General features: G+C 37.7%; 1 protein-coding gene across 2 annotated transcripts; it reads right to left on the reverse strand.

Moving 5' to 3' along the window:
- Window positions 1-1813: 1813 nt before the first annotated feature.
- LOC100692471 (major histocompatibility complex class I-related gene protein) lies at window positions 1814-12255 on the reverse strand. 2 transcript variants are annotated; one of them, XM_005457592.4, is made up of 6 exons: window positions 12127-12255; window positions 6779-7045; window positions 6186-6464; window positions 5803-6105; window positions 4301-4408; window positions 1814-3624 (listed from the first exon to the last, which is right to left on the reverse strand). In XM_005457592.4, exons 1-6 carry the CDS (start codon window positions 12173-12175, stop codon window positions 3575-3577), a joined length of 1056 nt encoding a protein of 351 aa, XP_005457649.1. In that variant the 5' UTR covers window positions 12176-12255; the 3' UTR covers window positions 1814-3574. The 2 variants fall into 2 exon arrangements, with proteins under 2 accessions (XP_005457649.1, XP_025758229.1); XM_025902444.1 differs by lacking the exon at window positions 12127-12255 and adding an exon at window positions 8067-8130.
- Window positions 12256-17851: the final 5596 nt, after the last annotated feature.

The following is a 17851-nucleotide window of genomic DNA, read 5'->3' on the forward strand; positions in this document are numbered from 1 at the left end:
TGTATCAGATGAAGTTAACAGTAAATCTTCAAATTTTAATCTAAATTCTCCATTTTACACCATATAGAGGTTTTAATTCACCTTCTTAAAGCTTACTCTAAATTTTCACCATTAAAAAACAGCAAATGCCAGTGGATGGGCACAACTACAAGGTTCACTTTTCTTTATGTTGGAGTTTGTTGATCAGGTGCTTTGATGAAGGACTCCTGCTAGCTTATGCCATGTGGCCTTTTTAATGGTGATCACAGGGACAAACACTGCTTAAAATTGTATGTGATTAAAATTATGCATGATTAAGTAGCGAAACCAATTACTGGTTATTGTTACTTAGGAGGATAAGGAGGATGAATAAGGAGGATAAATCTTAAGTCCTTGGATAGTTCCTGTTGCCTTCCTTGAAGAGGTCTTTCCACTTAACTGCTTACTGGATATTTTCTTTTTTTGAACCATTCTCTGTAAACCCTGAAGTATGTGTCACATCCTCCCTTATTCAATCTCAAACAAAAGTTTAAGACCACTTGAAAAATCTTAACGAGGTTCCAAGTAGAGCTTCAAAATGCAACAAGAAGAAATGGGAGTGAGACAGTCCCATTTTTTTTATTTTATTTAAAACAACACCTAAACTGAAATAGGCTGTTTTACACCTGATTAAAAGTTTAGAACCACGCCTCAAAAAACAGAAATCAGAGATTCAAACATGAACTCAGTAATGAGTAGCTCCACCGTCATTGTTGATCACTTCAGGAATGAAACAGTCTTTGAGGGAGAGGCGGTGAGTATCTGGGTAAGTTAGATGGTACGAGCTGGCTGACCTGAGTTCCGCAGGATTTGAATAGTGTGTGATGGCTGGAGGTAGTGATAGCCCACTTGAAGCTGACGCTCCAGCACATGTGTCAAAAAAACAACACACTGCTTCAGAAGCACTGTGTCGGGGCTTAACTTGTTTGGCCAGAGTTACGTGATCAGTGACGTCCGAAGTTTCAATTAGAGCATAACTGCTTCGGTACCTGATTCGATGGTTTATAAGGAAGTGAATCATTGGTGGGATTTGTGGAGTGCTTTGAGGGTGAGAGATAGTGAATCATGGATCATTTTATTGAGAGATATGGAGCCAGCGAGGAAGAGGGGAGGTTCTCTCATGTGGAAGTATTTTGAGTTGATTTTGGTCAGTTGATTGGGTTTGCCAGCTGTGTGTTCTTGTTGTTTGCTTTTGTTTTGTATGTGAAAAACTTAAAATGTCTTAACAAAAATCTGCTTTTCATAATATAACTATCACTAAATAATTTTAGAAAGACTTCAATTTGACTCTTTAAATGTATTATAATAAAAAAACTATTTAGTTTTAAAATAATCTTAAAATGTTATTCTACAATATGTGCAGCAAATTAATTTGTTTTTTCTTTTTAGCTGATGGTCTGTGGGACCCAGGAAGACTGTATACCTGCATCTTTACCAACTTGCATTGCAGTTTCTGTGCACTCCAGCCTCTTCTGTTCTATGTGAGAGGATTTTCTCTAAGGAGGGAGAAATTATTTTCAAGAAAACAAAGAGTCTCAGCCGTTGCACAGTGGAACAAATTCTCTTGTTAAATAACAACCAAACAGGATGCCCTTAAATGTATCATGTTTTTACTTTACAAGTTCAGAAGCATTTTTCCTTTCCAGTTCACAATCAAGTCTACTCCTAGGTTTAAAAATATGTATAAGAAAATTGGCCTAATATGATATTATTGATAAACATAGACCAGGGTTTTTATGATGTATTTATGACTGTATTGTGTTTTTGCCTTGTAAAGCACTTTGTGACACGTCTGTGAAAGGTGCCATATAAATAAACTTTACTTACTTACTTACATACATACCTGTTCAGCTGTCCAGTGATTAATTACATAAGTACCTGGAGACAGGACGTCACAGCAGAAGCATACTCCATAATGTGTTGTACATTTTTATATGTATATTACATGCATTTTTCATCTATGGTATGTACCACCATCAAGAAGTCATAAGCAAAGAAAGACCATGCCATGGCACAACCATTTTTTAAAACAAGCGTCAGTGTTTCAGAAAGCTTCATTTGGCCATCACTAGTTGGAGGGCAGGCAGGTGAGGCTCAGACAGAGATTCAGAGTGAGGTAATAATCCAAGAGCAGCTGTAGCCAAAGGCAAGTGTTGAGAGTCCAGTAGAGCTGGCACAGGAAAACAAGGTAAGTAACACACTAGGAAACAGTAACATGGATCATGGGAGCCAGTTAACAACTTGGAGTAGTTGACAAAGTGATGGTGAAGGAGAGTCAACAGGGAGCTTAAATCTCTCAGCCTGATAGCTTTGAATCAGATCCAGGTACGTGGAGCTGCTGGGGAGGTGGCAGCCCTGCCAAGAGGTGGAGACCAGAGAAGCTCAGAAACCTGGCGGAAATTCCTACACACTCACCCAGATCATGACACTGTGAGTCTCTCTCTCTCTTTCAAGGACACACACACAGAGCAGCTCAGAGTGAACTTTTCTTTAAAAAAAAATTAAACTTTATTAATACAAAAGTTCTAATAGCATAGCAACCTTTTTATAGCACAAAGAAATGATGTAAAGTGTTGGAGAATACATAAAACATAATTCTGAGTGTTAATGGAAAAAACAATGTTCTAGATTTACATACATCATACTTTACTACATATAATGTAAGAACCGAAATAATACAAATAGAAATAAATAAACAGATAAAAGAAACACATCAACAAGAGGAGCCCATAGAGAATTTGTAGAGCTGATCTTGGAAAAACAACATGTGTTTGGCACAATAATGCATTCAGATCATAATCCTGAAAACAAAAGCTGCCATACAGGACAGGATAATAATAATTTTTAAAATAGTTTTTGGGTAAAACTGGGACAAAATAATAGAGTCTTTTGGGTTTGATGATTTATTTTTTCTAAATTTAGCCAAAATCACTGGAAGTAAAATTAACTTATGGAACTCCAAATGGTAAATGGCCTGTATTTGTATAGCTCTTTACTAGTCCCTAAGGACCCCAAAGCGCTTTACACATTCAGTCATCCACCCATTCACACACACATTCACACACTCCACATACAAACAAACAAACTCCACATACACATTTGTACCACCCTTAAGACATACTTCTCTCCATAGGTAATCAGCCACATAGGGGCCTTCTACACATCCTAAGCAGGTAAAATAGTACGAGTGTTCCAGCACATACAATTCAGCTGTTAAACAGTTCTTCTGGTTTACACGTGATAGACATAAAGAAGAAAGAATGATTTCAAAACGGAATGAGGAAGTGTTTCTGCATTCAATTATTCATTCATTACATGAAAAGACTGTTCATGCAATGAATGAATTATTCTATTATCAGTCTTTGAGCTTTATTTGAGGCACATTTATTACAGTTTATGCCATTAACATAAACAGCAAATAAACAGCACAAACCTTCTGTAAGATGTTATCCTGTTACCTTTTGGGAAATTAATCACTACTGCATATAACATGTAAAACTTTAAACTGTGGAAGAACTGAAACAGCCAGAGTAAAGTCATACTGCTTGAAGGACGGTCACCTTTGTGGATTTAGTCTCTCAGACTGTTCAGAGACATTGTCAGGAGCTGCAAGAACAAAAAGATAAAGCTGATATATTCTATAATGTATAGTGAAGGTTGATTTCTGTTAGTAAACACACTTCAACTCTCTAGCTAAACATAAAACAAAGTGTCAGGCAAGCTAGAAGATAAATAGGGAAGTCACATTATCAAGAAGCTATAACTAAAACAGAATCACATGCTATAGAGATTTTGGTGGAACATGAGGGAAAGTACCACCAGGAAAAGAAATGCTACTGCAACAATCACGAGTTGTTGATTTTTTTAAAGCTTACAAACCCAGAAATCATTGCCAGACACATGACTAAAGGTCACATGACACCATAGAAACAATTTTTTGCTTCCTGTGATGCTTAATGTTTTTAGGGAGTAGTGATAAATGCTCAGATTAACATGTTCTACACTGTTCCACATGAGCAAAATCTTTTCCCAAAATGTAGTTCACAGCTAGAGAGTTCAAAAGTTTGTGTTATGAAAACAGCTACAAAGATTGGCAGCGCTGCACTTCTATTACATCTATTACACAGATGCTTCTCACATCATCAGTTTACTGTCATATAATAATCTCTCTGTGGCTCTTATTTCACACTGTGGGTGTTTGGAATTCATGTTAAATGTGTCAGTATTGATTAAAACACAAATTCAAAAATTAAAATCAGCATTTCTCCAACAGATCTCTCACCTTTCTTTCTTTTGTAAGTGACAAACACCACAGCTGCCCCAACTGCAACAGCTGCAATGAGGACGATAGCTAGAACGACCACTGAAACTGTGATGTCAGCGGGCTTCTCTGTTGAACAAAACATGGAAACACTTTATTATACAGAGCACAGATGAATGAGAGTACTAAAGAACAAATGAGGAATGACTCAGTAGGGACCTGATAGTTGATGAATCTGACATATTTGATTGAAATAAGATATGGACACAAAACCACTAATACTCAGTTAATACTCCAGTGTTAGATATTCGTCTTGAGCACACTGAAGATAAAAATACTACATATAGTATTTTATTACTTTTAGCTTACTTCAGTTATCTACCATTTGTGTTCCATTTTAAGTCTTCTTACTGATTTATTAGTAATTATTTCTTTATGAACTGCTAAGAGAATTTATATGTCAGGGGCTGGGTCTGTGACCCAGCATTTTGAGTTCATTTTGGATTTCTGGATTTCTCATATTCTATTGAATATATCCTTAGTTCTTGTGTAGCCATTATTAGTTAGGATTTAGTTGAGTTTCATTCTACTTTTGTTTCTTCTATCATTTCTGAGTCATTAGTGTTTCAGTGTTGTTTTATTTTGAAAGTCTGGTGTTTCCATGTTCAGTGTGCTTAGTTTTACTCTTCCCCTGTGGTGTCATTATGTTCATTAGTGTCAGCTGTTTCCTCATATGTTTCCACTTCCTCCTGTGTATATTTAGTCTGTGTGTTTCATTCATTCTTTGTCAGGTTGTCTGTGTTACCTCCCACCACGTCTCATCAGGCTTCCAGGATTTTTATGACGTTGTTCAGGGCATGTTTGTGTTTCTAATTCATGTTTCTTGGCCTCATAGTTTCGCTCATGCTCCTCTTCAAAATCATGCTCATAGTTGTTCCTAGTTTTTCCATTCCTAGTTTTTCCAGTTTAGGTTTTAGTTTGGTTTTCGCCACTGTTCTTGTTGCTTTGTTTTTGTATTCATGTAAACAGCTGTAATAAAGGCTCACAGTTTGGTTAAAACACAGTTCCGTCTCCTTCCATGTCTGCACTTGGGCCACTACTCTCTCAGCACACAGTCAGCTCCTGCTGGCTGTGACAGTTTGATTGATTAGTGAATATAAATATGGCAATGGTCAGCTTATCCAGCATCATCTCAAGTAACGTAATACTTTAATGTAAAACGATTACATTAAAGTATTAAAGTACATTAACAATCACTTGATCATATTTGGGATTCTGTATGTGAAAAACGGCTTTAAACATAGCTTTAAGAAACCTCCAGCAGAGAACATTAGACAATAGATGTTGAAGATGGAACTGCCAGCCAGGAAGAAAAGAGGAAGAACACAGAGAAGATTCACGAGTGTATGAAGAAGGACATGCAGAGGTTTGGTGTGAGAGAGCAGTTACAGAGTACTCACTTTTTTAAAATAAATAACTAATCTGTAAAAATGATTTATAACCACTGCAGGATCCAGTCTTACCCCAGTTGGCCCTGATTGCTGCTTTGTCCAGTTTGGTGACGATGTGCTCGTTCACACCGGAGAGCTGAAACATACAGTCGTACCTCTCCCAGTCTTCAGGTGTGACTGATGAAAGTTTCAGATCAACACTCAACTGGAAGGTCCCATCATTGTTGGGGAGGATCTCTCCAGGATTCACACCTTCAGGAATCTCCTCTCCATCTTTCCTCCAGAAAATCACGGCTCTGTCAGGATAGAAACCTGTAGCGTGGCAGCTGACTGGAGAGGAGGAAGACTTCTGGAGGAGAGACACTGAGGGAAGAACTGAAAAAAGAAAAGTGTTACCTTCTCTTTGAATTGTCATATAAATTTAATTTTTTCTACATCAAATTCTGTCATTCTACCTGCTGTCTGCAAAAAATCCTTCCCATACTGCACATACTTCTTCAAAAACTCAGGGCATTCATGGACATAAAAGTTTTTGTTGTATTCTAATCTGTCTTTTTCACCATCCCATCTCAGTTTGGTGATGACAGCCTGTGGTTTTAGAGCAATCCATGTCAGTCTCTGCAGGTCCAGTGCAAGAAAATCTTCTCCATCATAACCATATTGATTGAACCCATTAACCTCTCCTGTCTCATCATCCCATTCACAGCCATCCAACTTTTGCAAAATATGAACACCTGAAAAAAATACACAATGACAATAACTACAAATAAACAGTGAGATGTCAGCATTACATGCAAAAAAAATAGAGGGTCATACAGTTACTGGCACAAAAAAACAGTCACAGTAATTTTTTCCCTGCTTTTTTCACTGTTCTTGTTTTATTTTCTTTTTTTCTCTCCACTTGTGCGTAAAGTAGCACATCACATGATCATACTTTACATTTTATATCTACCATATCTAACCTAATTTTAAAAACTTTTAGTTTTCTATTTTAAACCAAACCACAATAATAATAAATTCTGCAGCAACAAATGAAACAAATTCATACCCCCAGTTTGGTTGAAACGTTTCCTCAAATTCTCAATGTAATGTTTGAATAAGTGTTGGACATCCAAAGAGCGAGCAGTGTACCACTCCAGGTGCTGAGGATCATCCTTCACGAGCTTTTTCATCCATTCTGTTTTGGGTTCTGGTCTCCCTGTGTTGCTATCATAGTAACCTCCCTGGACTTCATCAACAAGTGCAACCACCACAAACTCAGGGATGCTCTGGACTCCAGATGTTTGAGTGAAGAAAAACTTCAAGGAGTGTTTCACTGTAACAATGATGAGACTTTGAATTAGATGGCATTGCTATTATATAGACGACTTTCTTACAAGACTGTCAGCATTTTATTCAAGGATTTATATGTTTTGTCATTAACCCTTTAAGTAACTTCCATGTTAAAAAATTATTTCCAAAATGAAAGTTTTACTGATATCACAGACAGTACGCTAACATTGTTTGGTGTACTTCAATGTAACCTGAATGCACTTGTTAGGCTTTCAATCAAGAGAAAGTTTATATTTAAGAATTGTTTTTGCTAACTAATTAGACATAAACATTCTCAACAAAAAGACTGACAAAAAAACTGCTTTCTAAGCAACATCTCAAACTGCTTAGTTACTGTATTGTTGGTGGAGCCTGAGGTAACGCTCCCTGGGTTTATGATGCTGGAATTAAGGACAGCAAAGTAATTATTCTAACTGTTCGCCACGCAATAAACGAGAGAGGATTTTTATGTAAATAAGCGTAAATAGCTTAAAGTGTTTCAGTCTTTTAAAAAATTAAATATTGTGCCATTAGAGAGTACCTTATGATTCAACTCAAACAGGCTGGCGAAGGCAAGTGTTTATCCTCATTTTAACTTAATTAAGTGAAAGTTAATTAAGTTATTTATTAAGTAACCAGGTTAGTATGATTTGCCCACAACCAGTAACCTTCAAACTTCAGGGTACATTCCCTAAAGGTTACTTTTTTAGAAGGTTCCTAGAACGTACTGACCTTAAGAGAACCTTCTGGGAATATTACCTGGAGGGCTCCTAAACATTTCATTCTGGAAGGCTGGCTAGACAATTTAGCTATTTGTGGTGTGAGTTAATGTCATATTTAGCATGTTAACATTAATAAAAATTCATTTCAAATAATGATCTTTCAGTGTGAGGATGCTGTCCGTACATAGGAAGTCTTTATATATTACTCTAACTTCAACAGATATCTTTACAGTATTCACGATGTCCCAGCCATAATACTACTATTATATTAGAATAATCTGTGCTATATGCTTTCATCTCCACCTGCTTCTGCTCACTCTGTACCATCGAGAGGATTACCAACTGCAAGGCCTGGGATCAGTCAGCTGAAACTCTCACTGAAACAGTCAAAGTTGAATTATAGACATAATAGAAAACCTTAGACAACAACAGTAGTGTCAGAATAATTTTTAACTTTTACATTTATTTTACAGTCTGTGGAAAAATAGGAAATAATAGACATTCATCATGGCAGAGATTTTGTCTCAGTTCCTTTAACTATCCCAGTAGCCCACAATAGTACAGCGGTTAGATTGGCAGTAGGACTGAGCTCAGCTCACTCACTTTGACCTTTCATTCCAGAGTTAAGAAATAACGCTTTTCTTTCAGACAGTGAGAGAAAAAATTAAATAAAATAGAAGTAATGTTTCTAACTTATTGAGTGGGCAGCCTTCAACTCTCCTGTCTTTATATGTTTAAAACACACACACACACACAAAGACACACAAAACAGACACTAGAAGCAGAGGTGATCAGCTACATCAGCAAGTGCATCGATGATGTCACTGGTGAGGAAGTACACCGCTGTCACAACGACCAGGTTCTGTGTTTGACCTCTGCTGATGTGAGGAAAACTCTTTGCAGAGTTAACCCATGGAAAGCTGCTGGTCCAGACAACGTTCCTGGTAGAGTGCTCAGGGAATGTGCAGACCAGTTGACAGATGTCTTCACTGACATCTTCAACCTCTCCCTGAGCACTGCTGTTGTCCCAACATGCCTCAAGACCACCACCATTATTACCGTGCCAAAGAAGTCCCGAGTGTCCTGCTTCAATGACTACTGTCCTGTTGCACTCACACCCATCATGATGAAGTGCTTCGAGAGGCTCATTATGAGGCACATTAAGACCCTGCTGCCACCCACACTGGACCCACTGCAGTTGGCCTATCGCCCCAACGGGTCAACAGACGACGCCATCGCCATCACCTTACATCTTGCCCTTATCCACCTGGACAATAAGGACACATATGTACAAATACTGTTCATAGACTTCAGTTCGGCATTCAACACAATCATTCCTCAGCAACTGATTGGAAAATTGAGCCTGCTGGGCCTGAACACCTCCCCCTGCATCCTGGACTTTCTGACAGAGAGGCCTCAGACAGTCCGGATCAACACGTTCTCACTCCCAAAGTGTAACATTTTACGCTAGGTGACAAATCGTCAACATATTACGTTTTCGGCTACCCACCACGTTCCTAAATGACGACCTCGGAAAAATGAGGAAATATGAGAACCGTCTGGACTCAATCTACACATGTTCACTCTTTTCCTTCAAATCGCTTGGAAACACGCTATTTAACATCATTAAAGTCCTGGTTAAGGTCAGGAATAAGGTTATGGTTAGGGCTAGGGATAAGGTTAGGTTTAGGGCTGGAATACAGGGCTGGAACGTCTATTACCGCGGCAGCGTCATTGCACTGGATTTCATCCATAACCCGGCGCATACCATAAGAACGCAGAAGGTCTCCTTTCGCGTTCCTCAGGAACGCCGCGGGACATGACAAAACGTCGGCATGTTACGCCTCGGGAGTGAGAACGGGCTGTCCGGATTGGCAACAGCATCTCCAACACCATCACACTAACCACTGGATCCCCCCAGGGTTATGTGCTCAGCCCACTGCTGTTCACTCTGCTCTACAGTTCAAACCATATCATCAAGTTCACCGATGACATGACTGTGTTGGGTCTCATCAGCAAGAACGACGAGTCAGCATACAGAGAGGAGGTGCAACAGCTAACGGACTGGTGTAGAGTCAACAACCTGTCTCTGGACGTGGACAAAAACAAAAGAGATGATTTTTGACTTCAGGAGAGCACAGAGAGATCACTGCCCACTTAACATCAATGGATCCTCTGTGGAGGTCGTCAAGAGCACCAAATTCCTTAGTGTCCACCTGGCGGAGAACCTCTTCTGGTACCTCAACACCAACTCCATAACCAAGAAGATCCAGCAGCATCTCTACTTCCTGCAGAAGTTGAGGAAAGCCCATCTGCCATCATCCATTCTTACCACCTTCTACAGAGGGACCATCGAGAGCATCCTGCGCAGCTGCATCACTGTCTAGTATGGTAACTGCACCGTATTGGAGCGAAATACCCTACAACGGATAGTGAGAGCAGCTGAGAAGATCATTGGAGCCCCTCTTGCCTCCATCACGGACACTTATAGCACTCGCTCCATCCGCAAAGCCACCAGCATTGTGGAAGACCCCACACACCCTTCACACACACTCAGGGCCCTCACTACCAGACTACAGAACAGTTTCTCCCCCCAAGCCGTCAGACTCCTAAACACTCAGTGATTAGACTGACACACACACACACTGCTGCTGGTCCAGACAACGTTCCTGCACACTTTCATACACGTCACTACCAAACACTTATTTGCAGTATATCATGCTCATACACACACACACACGCATGCACACAAACACACACACATGCAGACACTCTTACAGACGCCAAGTTACTTTTGCACAATACTCAGCATTTTGCACATTTCCATTGCACTGTGTTGTGTCTGCATCGTCCTGTTCTGTCTAGTGTTGCACTGTCTTGTCTTGTTTATTTTTGCAATTTTTAGCACATTGCACTTTTATGTAGTCCTGCGTTTGTCCATTATATGTCATGTGTAGCACCAGCATCTCAGAGGAACGTTGTCTCATTTCACTCTGTACTGAACAACTGTACATGGTTGAAATGACAATAAAAGCCACTTGACTTGCTGTCAGAGCAAGATACATACACACACACATTCCAGTCACTCACAAAGAGACACACTCAAGCAGAAAACATTAAAAATTAAAAAGTCTGTATTTAAAGTCTGCTTGTCAGACCAGTAGCCTGTTCCCAGGTAGGCGTCTTCTTGTAATAGGAAGCTGCTGAAAATAGCTTGTATAATATTCAGAAGCTGTGACAGAAAGTTTTTTTTTGTTTTGTTTTGTTTTTATCAAGGTATGAATGTGCAATAGTGATCTTAAGCATATTTGCACAATTAAAATTGCCATTGTTGCAAGGACCACCACTATCTTCGCACCAGGGAGCAGATTCACACTTCATGTTTTAAGGCCAATTTACATAATGTTGCTCTACTGTTAAAAATAAACTGCCATTGGTTTAACCCTGTCTGTGAAGATGGATTTAAGAAATAAGTGTTTAAGGTTGAAGTTTTTAGAGCACGTTTGGCGTCACCTTGTGTCAATACAGAACATGACATTATTGGGTTGGTTACTGCTAATAGACTCAATGGAAAACAAGGACTGCCCTTTACAAACAGAACAAATGACGTTTTTTCATCCTTTTTATGCTTTCCTATTAGTTTACAGGTTGTTGCGTTTGAGTTCTTTATCTGCTTATTACAGAAACCTCTATTGTGCTTAGCGTTTGAAAGAACCTAGGAAACAGTGGAGAAAGTTCCTTGATTTTTGCTGGAATAGTCTCAATGTATCAGCCCGTTCTCAAGTGTTGGCAGTTATCTAGAAAATGACTATGACTGCTATATACCCTGTCATAAGGTATAAGATATCATGGAATCTTGACAAGAACCCTTTTATTATTTTAAAAAAATAATTACTTAAAACTTTCGCTTCTAAGATTTTAAACATGACGAATATGCGACAAGAAACAGTTTCTTACAAGAGATTGACAGTTTGACAAACATTAATATGAAAACCAATCAAACTAACACCAGTAATAGTCTCGAATATTAGCGACGATGTAGTGTGGCAGTTTGTTTATAGCCATAAATTTACCAAAACATTACAATTAGAGAGAGAGAGAGAGAGATAGCGACGGATCCGTTCAAATTTAAACCTTCTTTATCTGATCTATATTTCTCGTTGTCGTTCGTTTTTATTTTTTTGTAAAGTTGATTTATGGTCTGTAATTTATGAAAGCAAATGTAGAACATAGAACCGTCCACGGTCTGTCTCCTCTCAATAAATACTAACTTTCATCCAGTTGTAAAAGTGAAACTGAAGAAACTAAAAATACAGAGCGAGTGCACCCAAAGAAAATATGAAGAATGTGGACGTAATCTTACCTGATGAGGAAAACGGACAGAAGAAAAGCAACAATAAGAACCTTCCCATCGTAACTTCATTTGAATTATACCTATAGGACCAAAGCAGTGGGCTATTGGTGGCGTTGATGTATCGTCCCGAATAGCATGTGAAACATCACATCCCGTCCTCGAGACAAAATTATGACGCGCGCCAGGGCAGTTAACTTGTGTGTTTCCCCTACAGTGCCTGATGCGCGGTCAAGAACCCCCGTTTAAATTTTCTGCGCTGCAAGTTCATTTGGAAAACACTTGTGCTTTATTGAAAATGAAAGTTTTATATTAGAGTAAATTAAATATTTTTTTCCCTTTAATACTTTTGCACAGAGCTTCTTCTTTTTTTTTTTGTTTTACCTGATTTTGAATTGTCTAAAATAATAACACAAATACAACACCGATTCAAAAAAATTCTGTCTTAAACATAAATTAAAACAGAATGCAATGATTTTCAAATCTCATATAACCATATTTTATTCACAACAGAAGAACAGAAAACATAGTGAATGCTTAAGTGACACATTTTAAGTGACACATGTCATATTCCCCGGAAAATATTTTCTGGAGAAAATAACTCAACCTCTCCAGGTTGTCTTTCACCTGCTCCCTACGCTCATTACAGATCACATTGTCATCTGCCAACATCTATGGGCTCAAAATGTGGTCATAAATATTTTGTACTTGTAAATCAGGATTTGTATAGATTAAATTAGAACTAACAGAGACACCTGTCTGACCTAATTTATCAACCTGTCCATCAACATTGTAAACAACAAGGGGCTCAGAGATGATCCCTGATGTAATCCCACTCCCACCTTGAACCCATCTATCACTCCTACTGCACACTTCACCTCACACTGTCCTCATACATTTCCTGCACCTTCCTCACAGACTTCTCTGCCACTTCTCACTTCCTCATACTGTTTCTCTCTTTTCGCACAAGAAATAGTTGATAAACTTCATAGATCAAAAGATAGTTGATCCATAGATCAACTATCTCTGTATGGAAGTATGGATCCATAAATCAACTATGGCATAGAGACAGTAAATCAGATATGTTGCCCTACATAAACACAAGCATAGACAAACACAGCTGCAAAAATTAAAGTTGGGCCTGTTCATGCAATACAAACATCCAACCGAGTACTAATTTACAGAATATGTACAGCAACCTGTGCACCAGTGGTCTATTAGATGTTATCACATTATATGTTGATAGGTTTAATCAGTAGTAAAAACATTAAGCTGCGGAAGATACTGATACAGCCAGAATAACATTATACAGTCATGTTTGAAGAGTGGGTGACAGGGAATATGAAGAATATCATATGACACAAGTCACTCAAGAAAAGTGTGACTCAGACAGAGAAGTGAAACCCAGGGTCACGAGTAGTACACATAAACAAGTGAAACTGTTAATTCTGTCCACAGAGTCCTTTTCATGTGGACGAGAAAACTATAGAGTAGACGTGTTTAAATGCTCACTGGTTGTATTTATGTAAATTTGCAGTGGAAGGTAAATTAAGGTTATAGATATAAATACAGATTTATTCAAAAGGAGGAAAAGGATAACTTTTTTCTTAGAAAAATAATTAGTTTTTTTTTTTTAAATTTTTTTATCCAGGAGCATTCATGACAAAGTCATGAAGCTCATTCTACATGCACACTAGCACCTTTGCATAGTTTACTTTTGATCAGTCTTTTCTGAGGCTTTAGGTCTGTTTTATGGTATTTTAATCATTTTAAACTGCTTCTAATATTTCCCTCTCTTATTGTTGTTTTTATTTAGCTTTCAATTAAGAGAGATAATAAATCTCCTATGTGTCACATCCAATGACAATAGCAAATATCTATTCTCTCTGAGTGCAGGTATAGGAGTGTGAGTCCTATTGTCCTCCTGGTTTAACTGTCTGGTGCATTTAAAGGGTTAAAGCTGAATCCACTTCTTCCCACTTTCTAATAATATCTGTTTCCACTGTTTTGCTTTGTTCTTAGAAGTTTTTATTTTTTTCGCCTCACTGTCCCTCAGATAAACTTTGGTAAATGACAGCTGTCAGTGTTGGACTGATTCTCTTTTCTATAATTTCATTGGATTAGGCTCTTTAAAAGCTCTTTACAGCTGTTTATTTTTCAGAAGTTGTATGAAAGTATGGCATACCAGTTACCATTTAATTCTTGATGATTTCTCAGGATCCTGGATCTTTCTTTGAAGCAGTTGTCCAGCTGAACTCATAAAATCAAATGTAGTCAGGAGCAGGTTTGTTCTGTGTGGAAACCCCCCCCCCCCAAAAAAAACAACAACTCACAGAGTAAAACAGAAACACCAGCATGGCTGCTGAATGTTCATGGGAGGAGCCATTTTCAGTCTTTTAGCTACATTGTCTCTTCAGTTTTAGAGTTAACGACTCAGTCAGGGTGAAATAATTCATATATGTTACTGTTTAAAATCACATTTTGAAAAGTTTGGGATTTCTTGCCACTAATGAAATAGTAACCCAGTAGTAGAAGTAGCTCAGTAGCCCTCTAACAGAAACTCTTGTAATAACATACTTTTCTGTTACAGATCAACTGTCTGCTGGCTTTAAAGTGTTCAATCTAAACTTGCCCAATCTCTGCTATTTTGGTTCTAGTTAATTTGCTTTCAGCAATTTTTACTTCTCCTCTCTCACCACTGTCCTCAGATACTTGTCTCTGTGGTAAACTTTGGCCTGTGGCATTTTTTTTTATTGTCGGACTGTTTGCCAGTTGCTCTGTTCTCTCTGCTGCTTTACTTAGATAAAGCTTTACTGTTTTTTTTTTGTTTGTTTGCTGTATTTATACTGCTTCTCATGAAAAAAAAAAACATAGATCCATTGGTAATTAATAATTTTAGACCATTTTCTAATCTTTCTTTTCTCAGTAAAATATTTGAAAAATGTTTACAAACAATTGAATGAATATCTTTAAATTCACAGTGTTTATTATAAGTACCAATCATAGCTCAGAACCAATCATGGCACACGAGAAAGCTCTTACTGAAATTATCAATGGCCTGAAGATCAACAATGATTCACTGAGCATCAGTTTTAGTTGTTCTTGATCTCACTGCTGCTCTCGTCACTGTTGATCACAGGATTTAATTCAGAATTCTAATTCCTAAAAAAGAAAAAGAAAACAATCTTGCTCTATCTCCTCTTGTTGTTTTCTCCCTCTGATTTTAATTTATGATCTGGTTTGAGAAATCAGAAATCAGATTTGTTACAGGTGTTTTTATTTTTAATTTCTTAATTCCTAATTCCATACAATTCACTTTGGGTGAGCTGAATTCGCCCATCGTGGCTGTGGATGCTGATGTACTATCGTGGTGTTCTGGGAAGTTTAAAAGAAGGTGAGTCTAAAGTAAAAATGTCTGCTGTGATAAAGGAGGTCTGACAGGTTCAGCTGATCTTTATTTTCTGTATTTTTCACATCAATAAGATTCTTTTTTCTTGACTCTTAAATTCCTTTAAAAATAAATTGTCTTGTAAAAGCACCAGCTTTATATATATGTAGTTGTTAATTTATAAATTTAATTCTTTTTACCTCTATATGGTTGCATGCATTTTTACATTTCTTATTGCATATATAAACATGTAATTAAATGCACATACACAGTATTTCAAAAAGTCAAGAACATTTGATATATACACATTAAATATACACTTAAAATCTATTTTGATTTAGAGAACTCTAAATTAAAATAGAAGTTTTGGAATAGGATGTAACACTGAGTCAAGCAGTATACACACAATATGTATACAACACATTTTAACTCACTGCAAGTTTACTCTGACGACTGTAATTGGTCTGAGCAAAAGACCCACCGGCGTGTTGATGACAAATAAGTTAAAAAAAACTTGGATCAGCAGACTGGAGACGTTTCATGAGGTAAACATAGTGTATGTATAGCAGAGATGAAGTTTTCAGTCTTTACAGAGAGGCAAATGTGGAAGTGCCTTTATTCTGCATTCTTACTAATGGCCAGACGGGGGAGCTCTATGACAGATGCCCAAATAGCTCCCTTGAACTTGGTGAACAGTAAACGGTTTCCTGATGAGTTTATAGTATTAGTCACTACTTTTAAACCTTACATGATGGTCATTCAATAAATTTGGAGTCAAAAAACGATGGATATGCTTTAGGTTGGACCTACCTTGCATTTGTCTAATTGTTACTGTTATGATATTTTGGAAAATGGAAAGACATTTTAATTCTGCTTGAAACATATTTTATCTTGTACATGGGTAATCTGTTATCTGACTAATTTCACAGAGGTATTACTTTGCAGATGAATTTTTGAGATTGAATTTATATCAGAACAACAGGTTACAATATAAATTTGCACTGCAATCAATGATTAAATTTACCTTAAAAACAAGGAGGCTGTATTACTTTTGCCAGCACAATTATTCAGTAATCACTAAGAAAGAGCTGATTCAAGTTCTGATTCACATGCTCATCAGAAAAATACCAGAAATGTAAAAACTGTTATTAATAAAAATAATAAAATGACCAACAATCTTCTTTGCACTCAAGTTGCTTAACTGGAGGTTTCTATACTTGTCAAGAGGGCGGTGGGTTTGTCTGTGTGGTCTTTGGATTCAGTCTCTCAAATATTAACTTCTCAAGTTCTCAATTTCAGAGACTTCACCCGGAGCTGTAAGGTCCAAAAATACAGTTAGTCCCACTAATCTTGCACTGACTTTTACATGCAGTATCAATGCAACCCGTGTGTGATGAGGTTGAAATGAGGAGCTGTTCGCATAAAAAGAACTCCTCCAACACATCAGCATGTGACACGTGAGGCCTACTCGAACCCTACTGCTGAAATAAATGATACTTAGAGTGGGATGCAAAAGTTTGGGCAACCTTGTTAATAGTCATTATTTTCCTGTATAAATCGTTGGTTGTTACAATAAAAAATGTCAGTTTAATATATCATATAGGAGACACACACACAGTGATATTTGAGAAGTGAAATGAAGTTTATTGGATTTACAGAAAGTGTGCAAAATTTGTTTAAACAAAACCAGGCAGGTGCATAAATTTGGGCACCACAAAAAAAGAAATGAAATCAATATTTAGTAGATCCGCCTTTTGCAGAAATTACAGCCTCTAAACGCTTCCTGTAGGTTCCAATGAGAGTCTGGATTGTGGTTGAAGGTATTTTGGACCATTCCTCTTTACAAAACATCTCTAGTTCATTCAGGTTTGATGGCTTCCGAGCATGGACAGCTCTCTTTAACTCACACCACAGATTTCCAATAACATTCAGGTCTGGGGAGTGAGATGGCCGTTCCAGAACGTTGTACTTGTTCCTCTGCATGAATGCCTTAGTGGATTTTGAGCAGTGTTTCGGGTCGTTGTCTTGTTGAAAGATCCAGCCCCGGCGCAGCTTCAGCTTTGTCACTGATTCCTGGACATTGGTCTCCAGAATCTGCTGATATTGAGTGGAATGAAATAATAAACTGAAAACATTTCAGTTCCAAATGAGAGTCTGTTGCTGTCATCCTTCAGATGTGTTGGTGTCATTTGGAAAATACTGCAGGGTTTGTACACTGCCAACGTCTCAGTGAAATCACACACTTCAGGTCTAACAAACTGTCATTGTCAGATGCATAACTATCAATAAAGGTATAACATTATCACTAATCTGAACAGTGTCAAGCTGTTCTAACATCATGTTATTTAA

This window comes from Oreochromis niloticus, linkage group LG22, assembly GCF_001858045.2.
Source record: "Oreochromis niloticus isolate F11D_XX linkage group LG22, O_niloticus_UMD_NMBU, whole genome shotgun sequence".
Lineage (NCBI taxonomy): Eukaryota > Metazoa > Chordata > Actinopteri > Cichliformes > Cichlidae > Oreochromis > Oreochromis niloticus.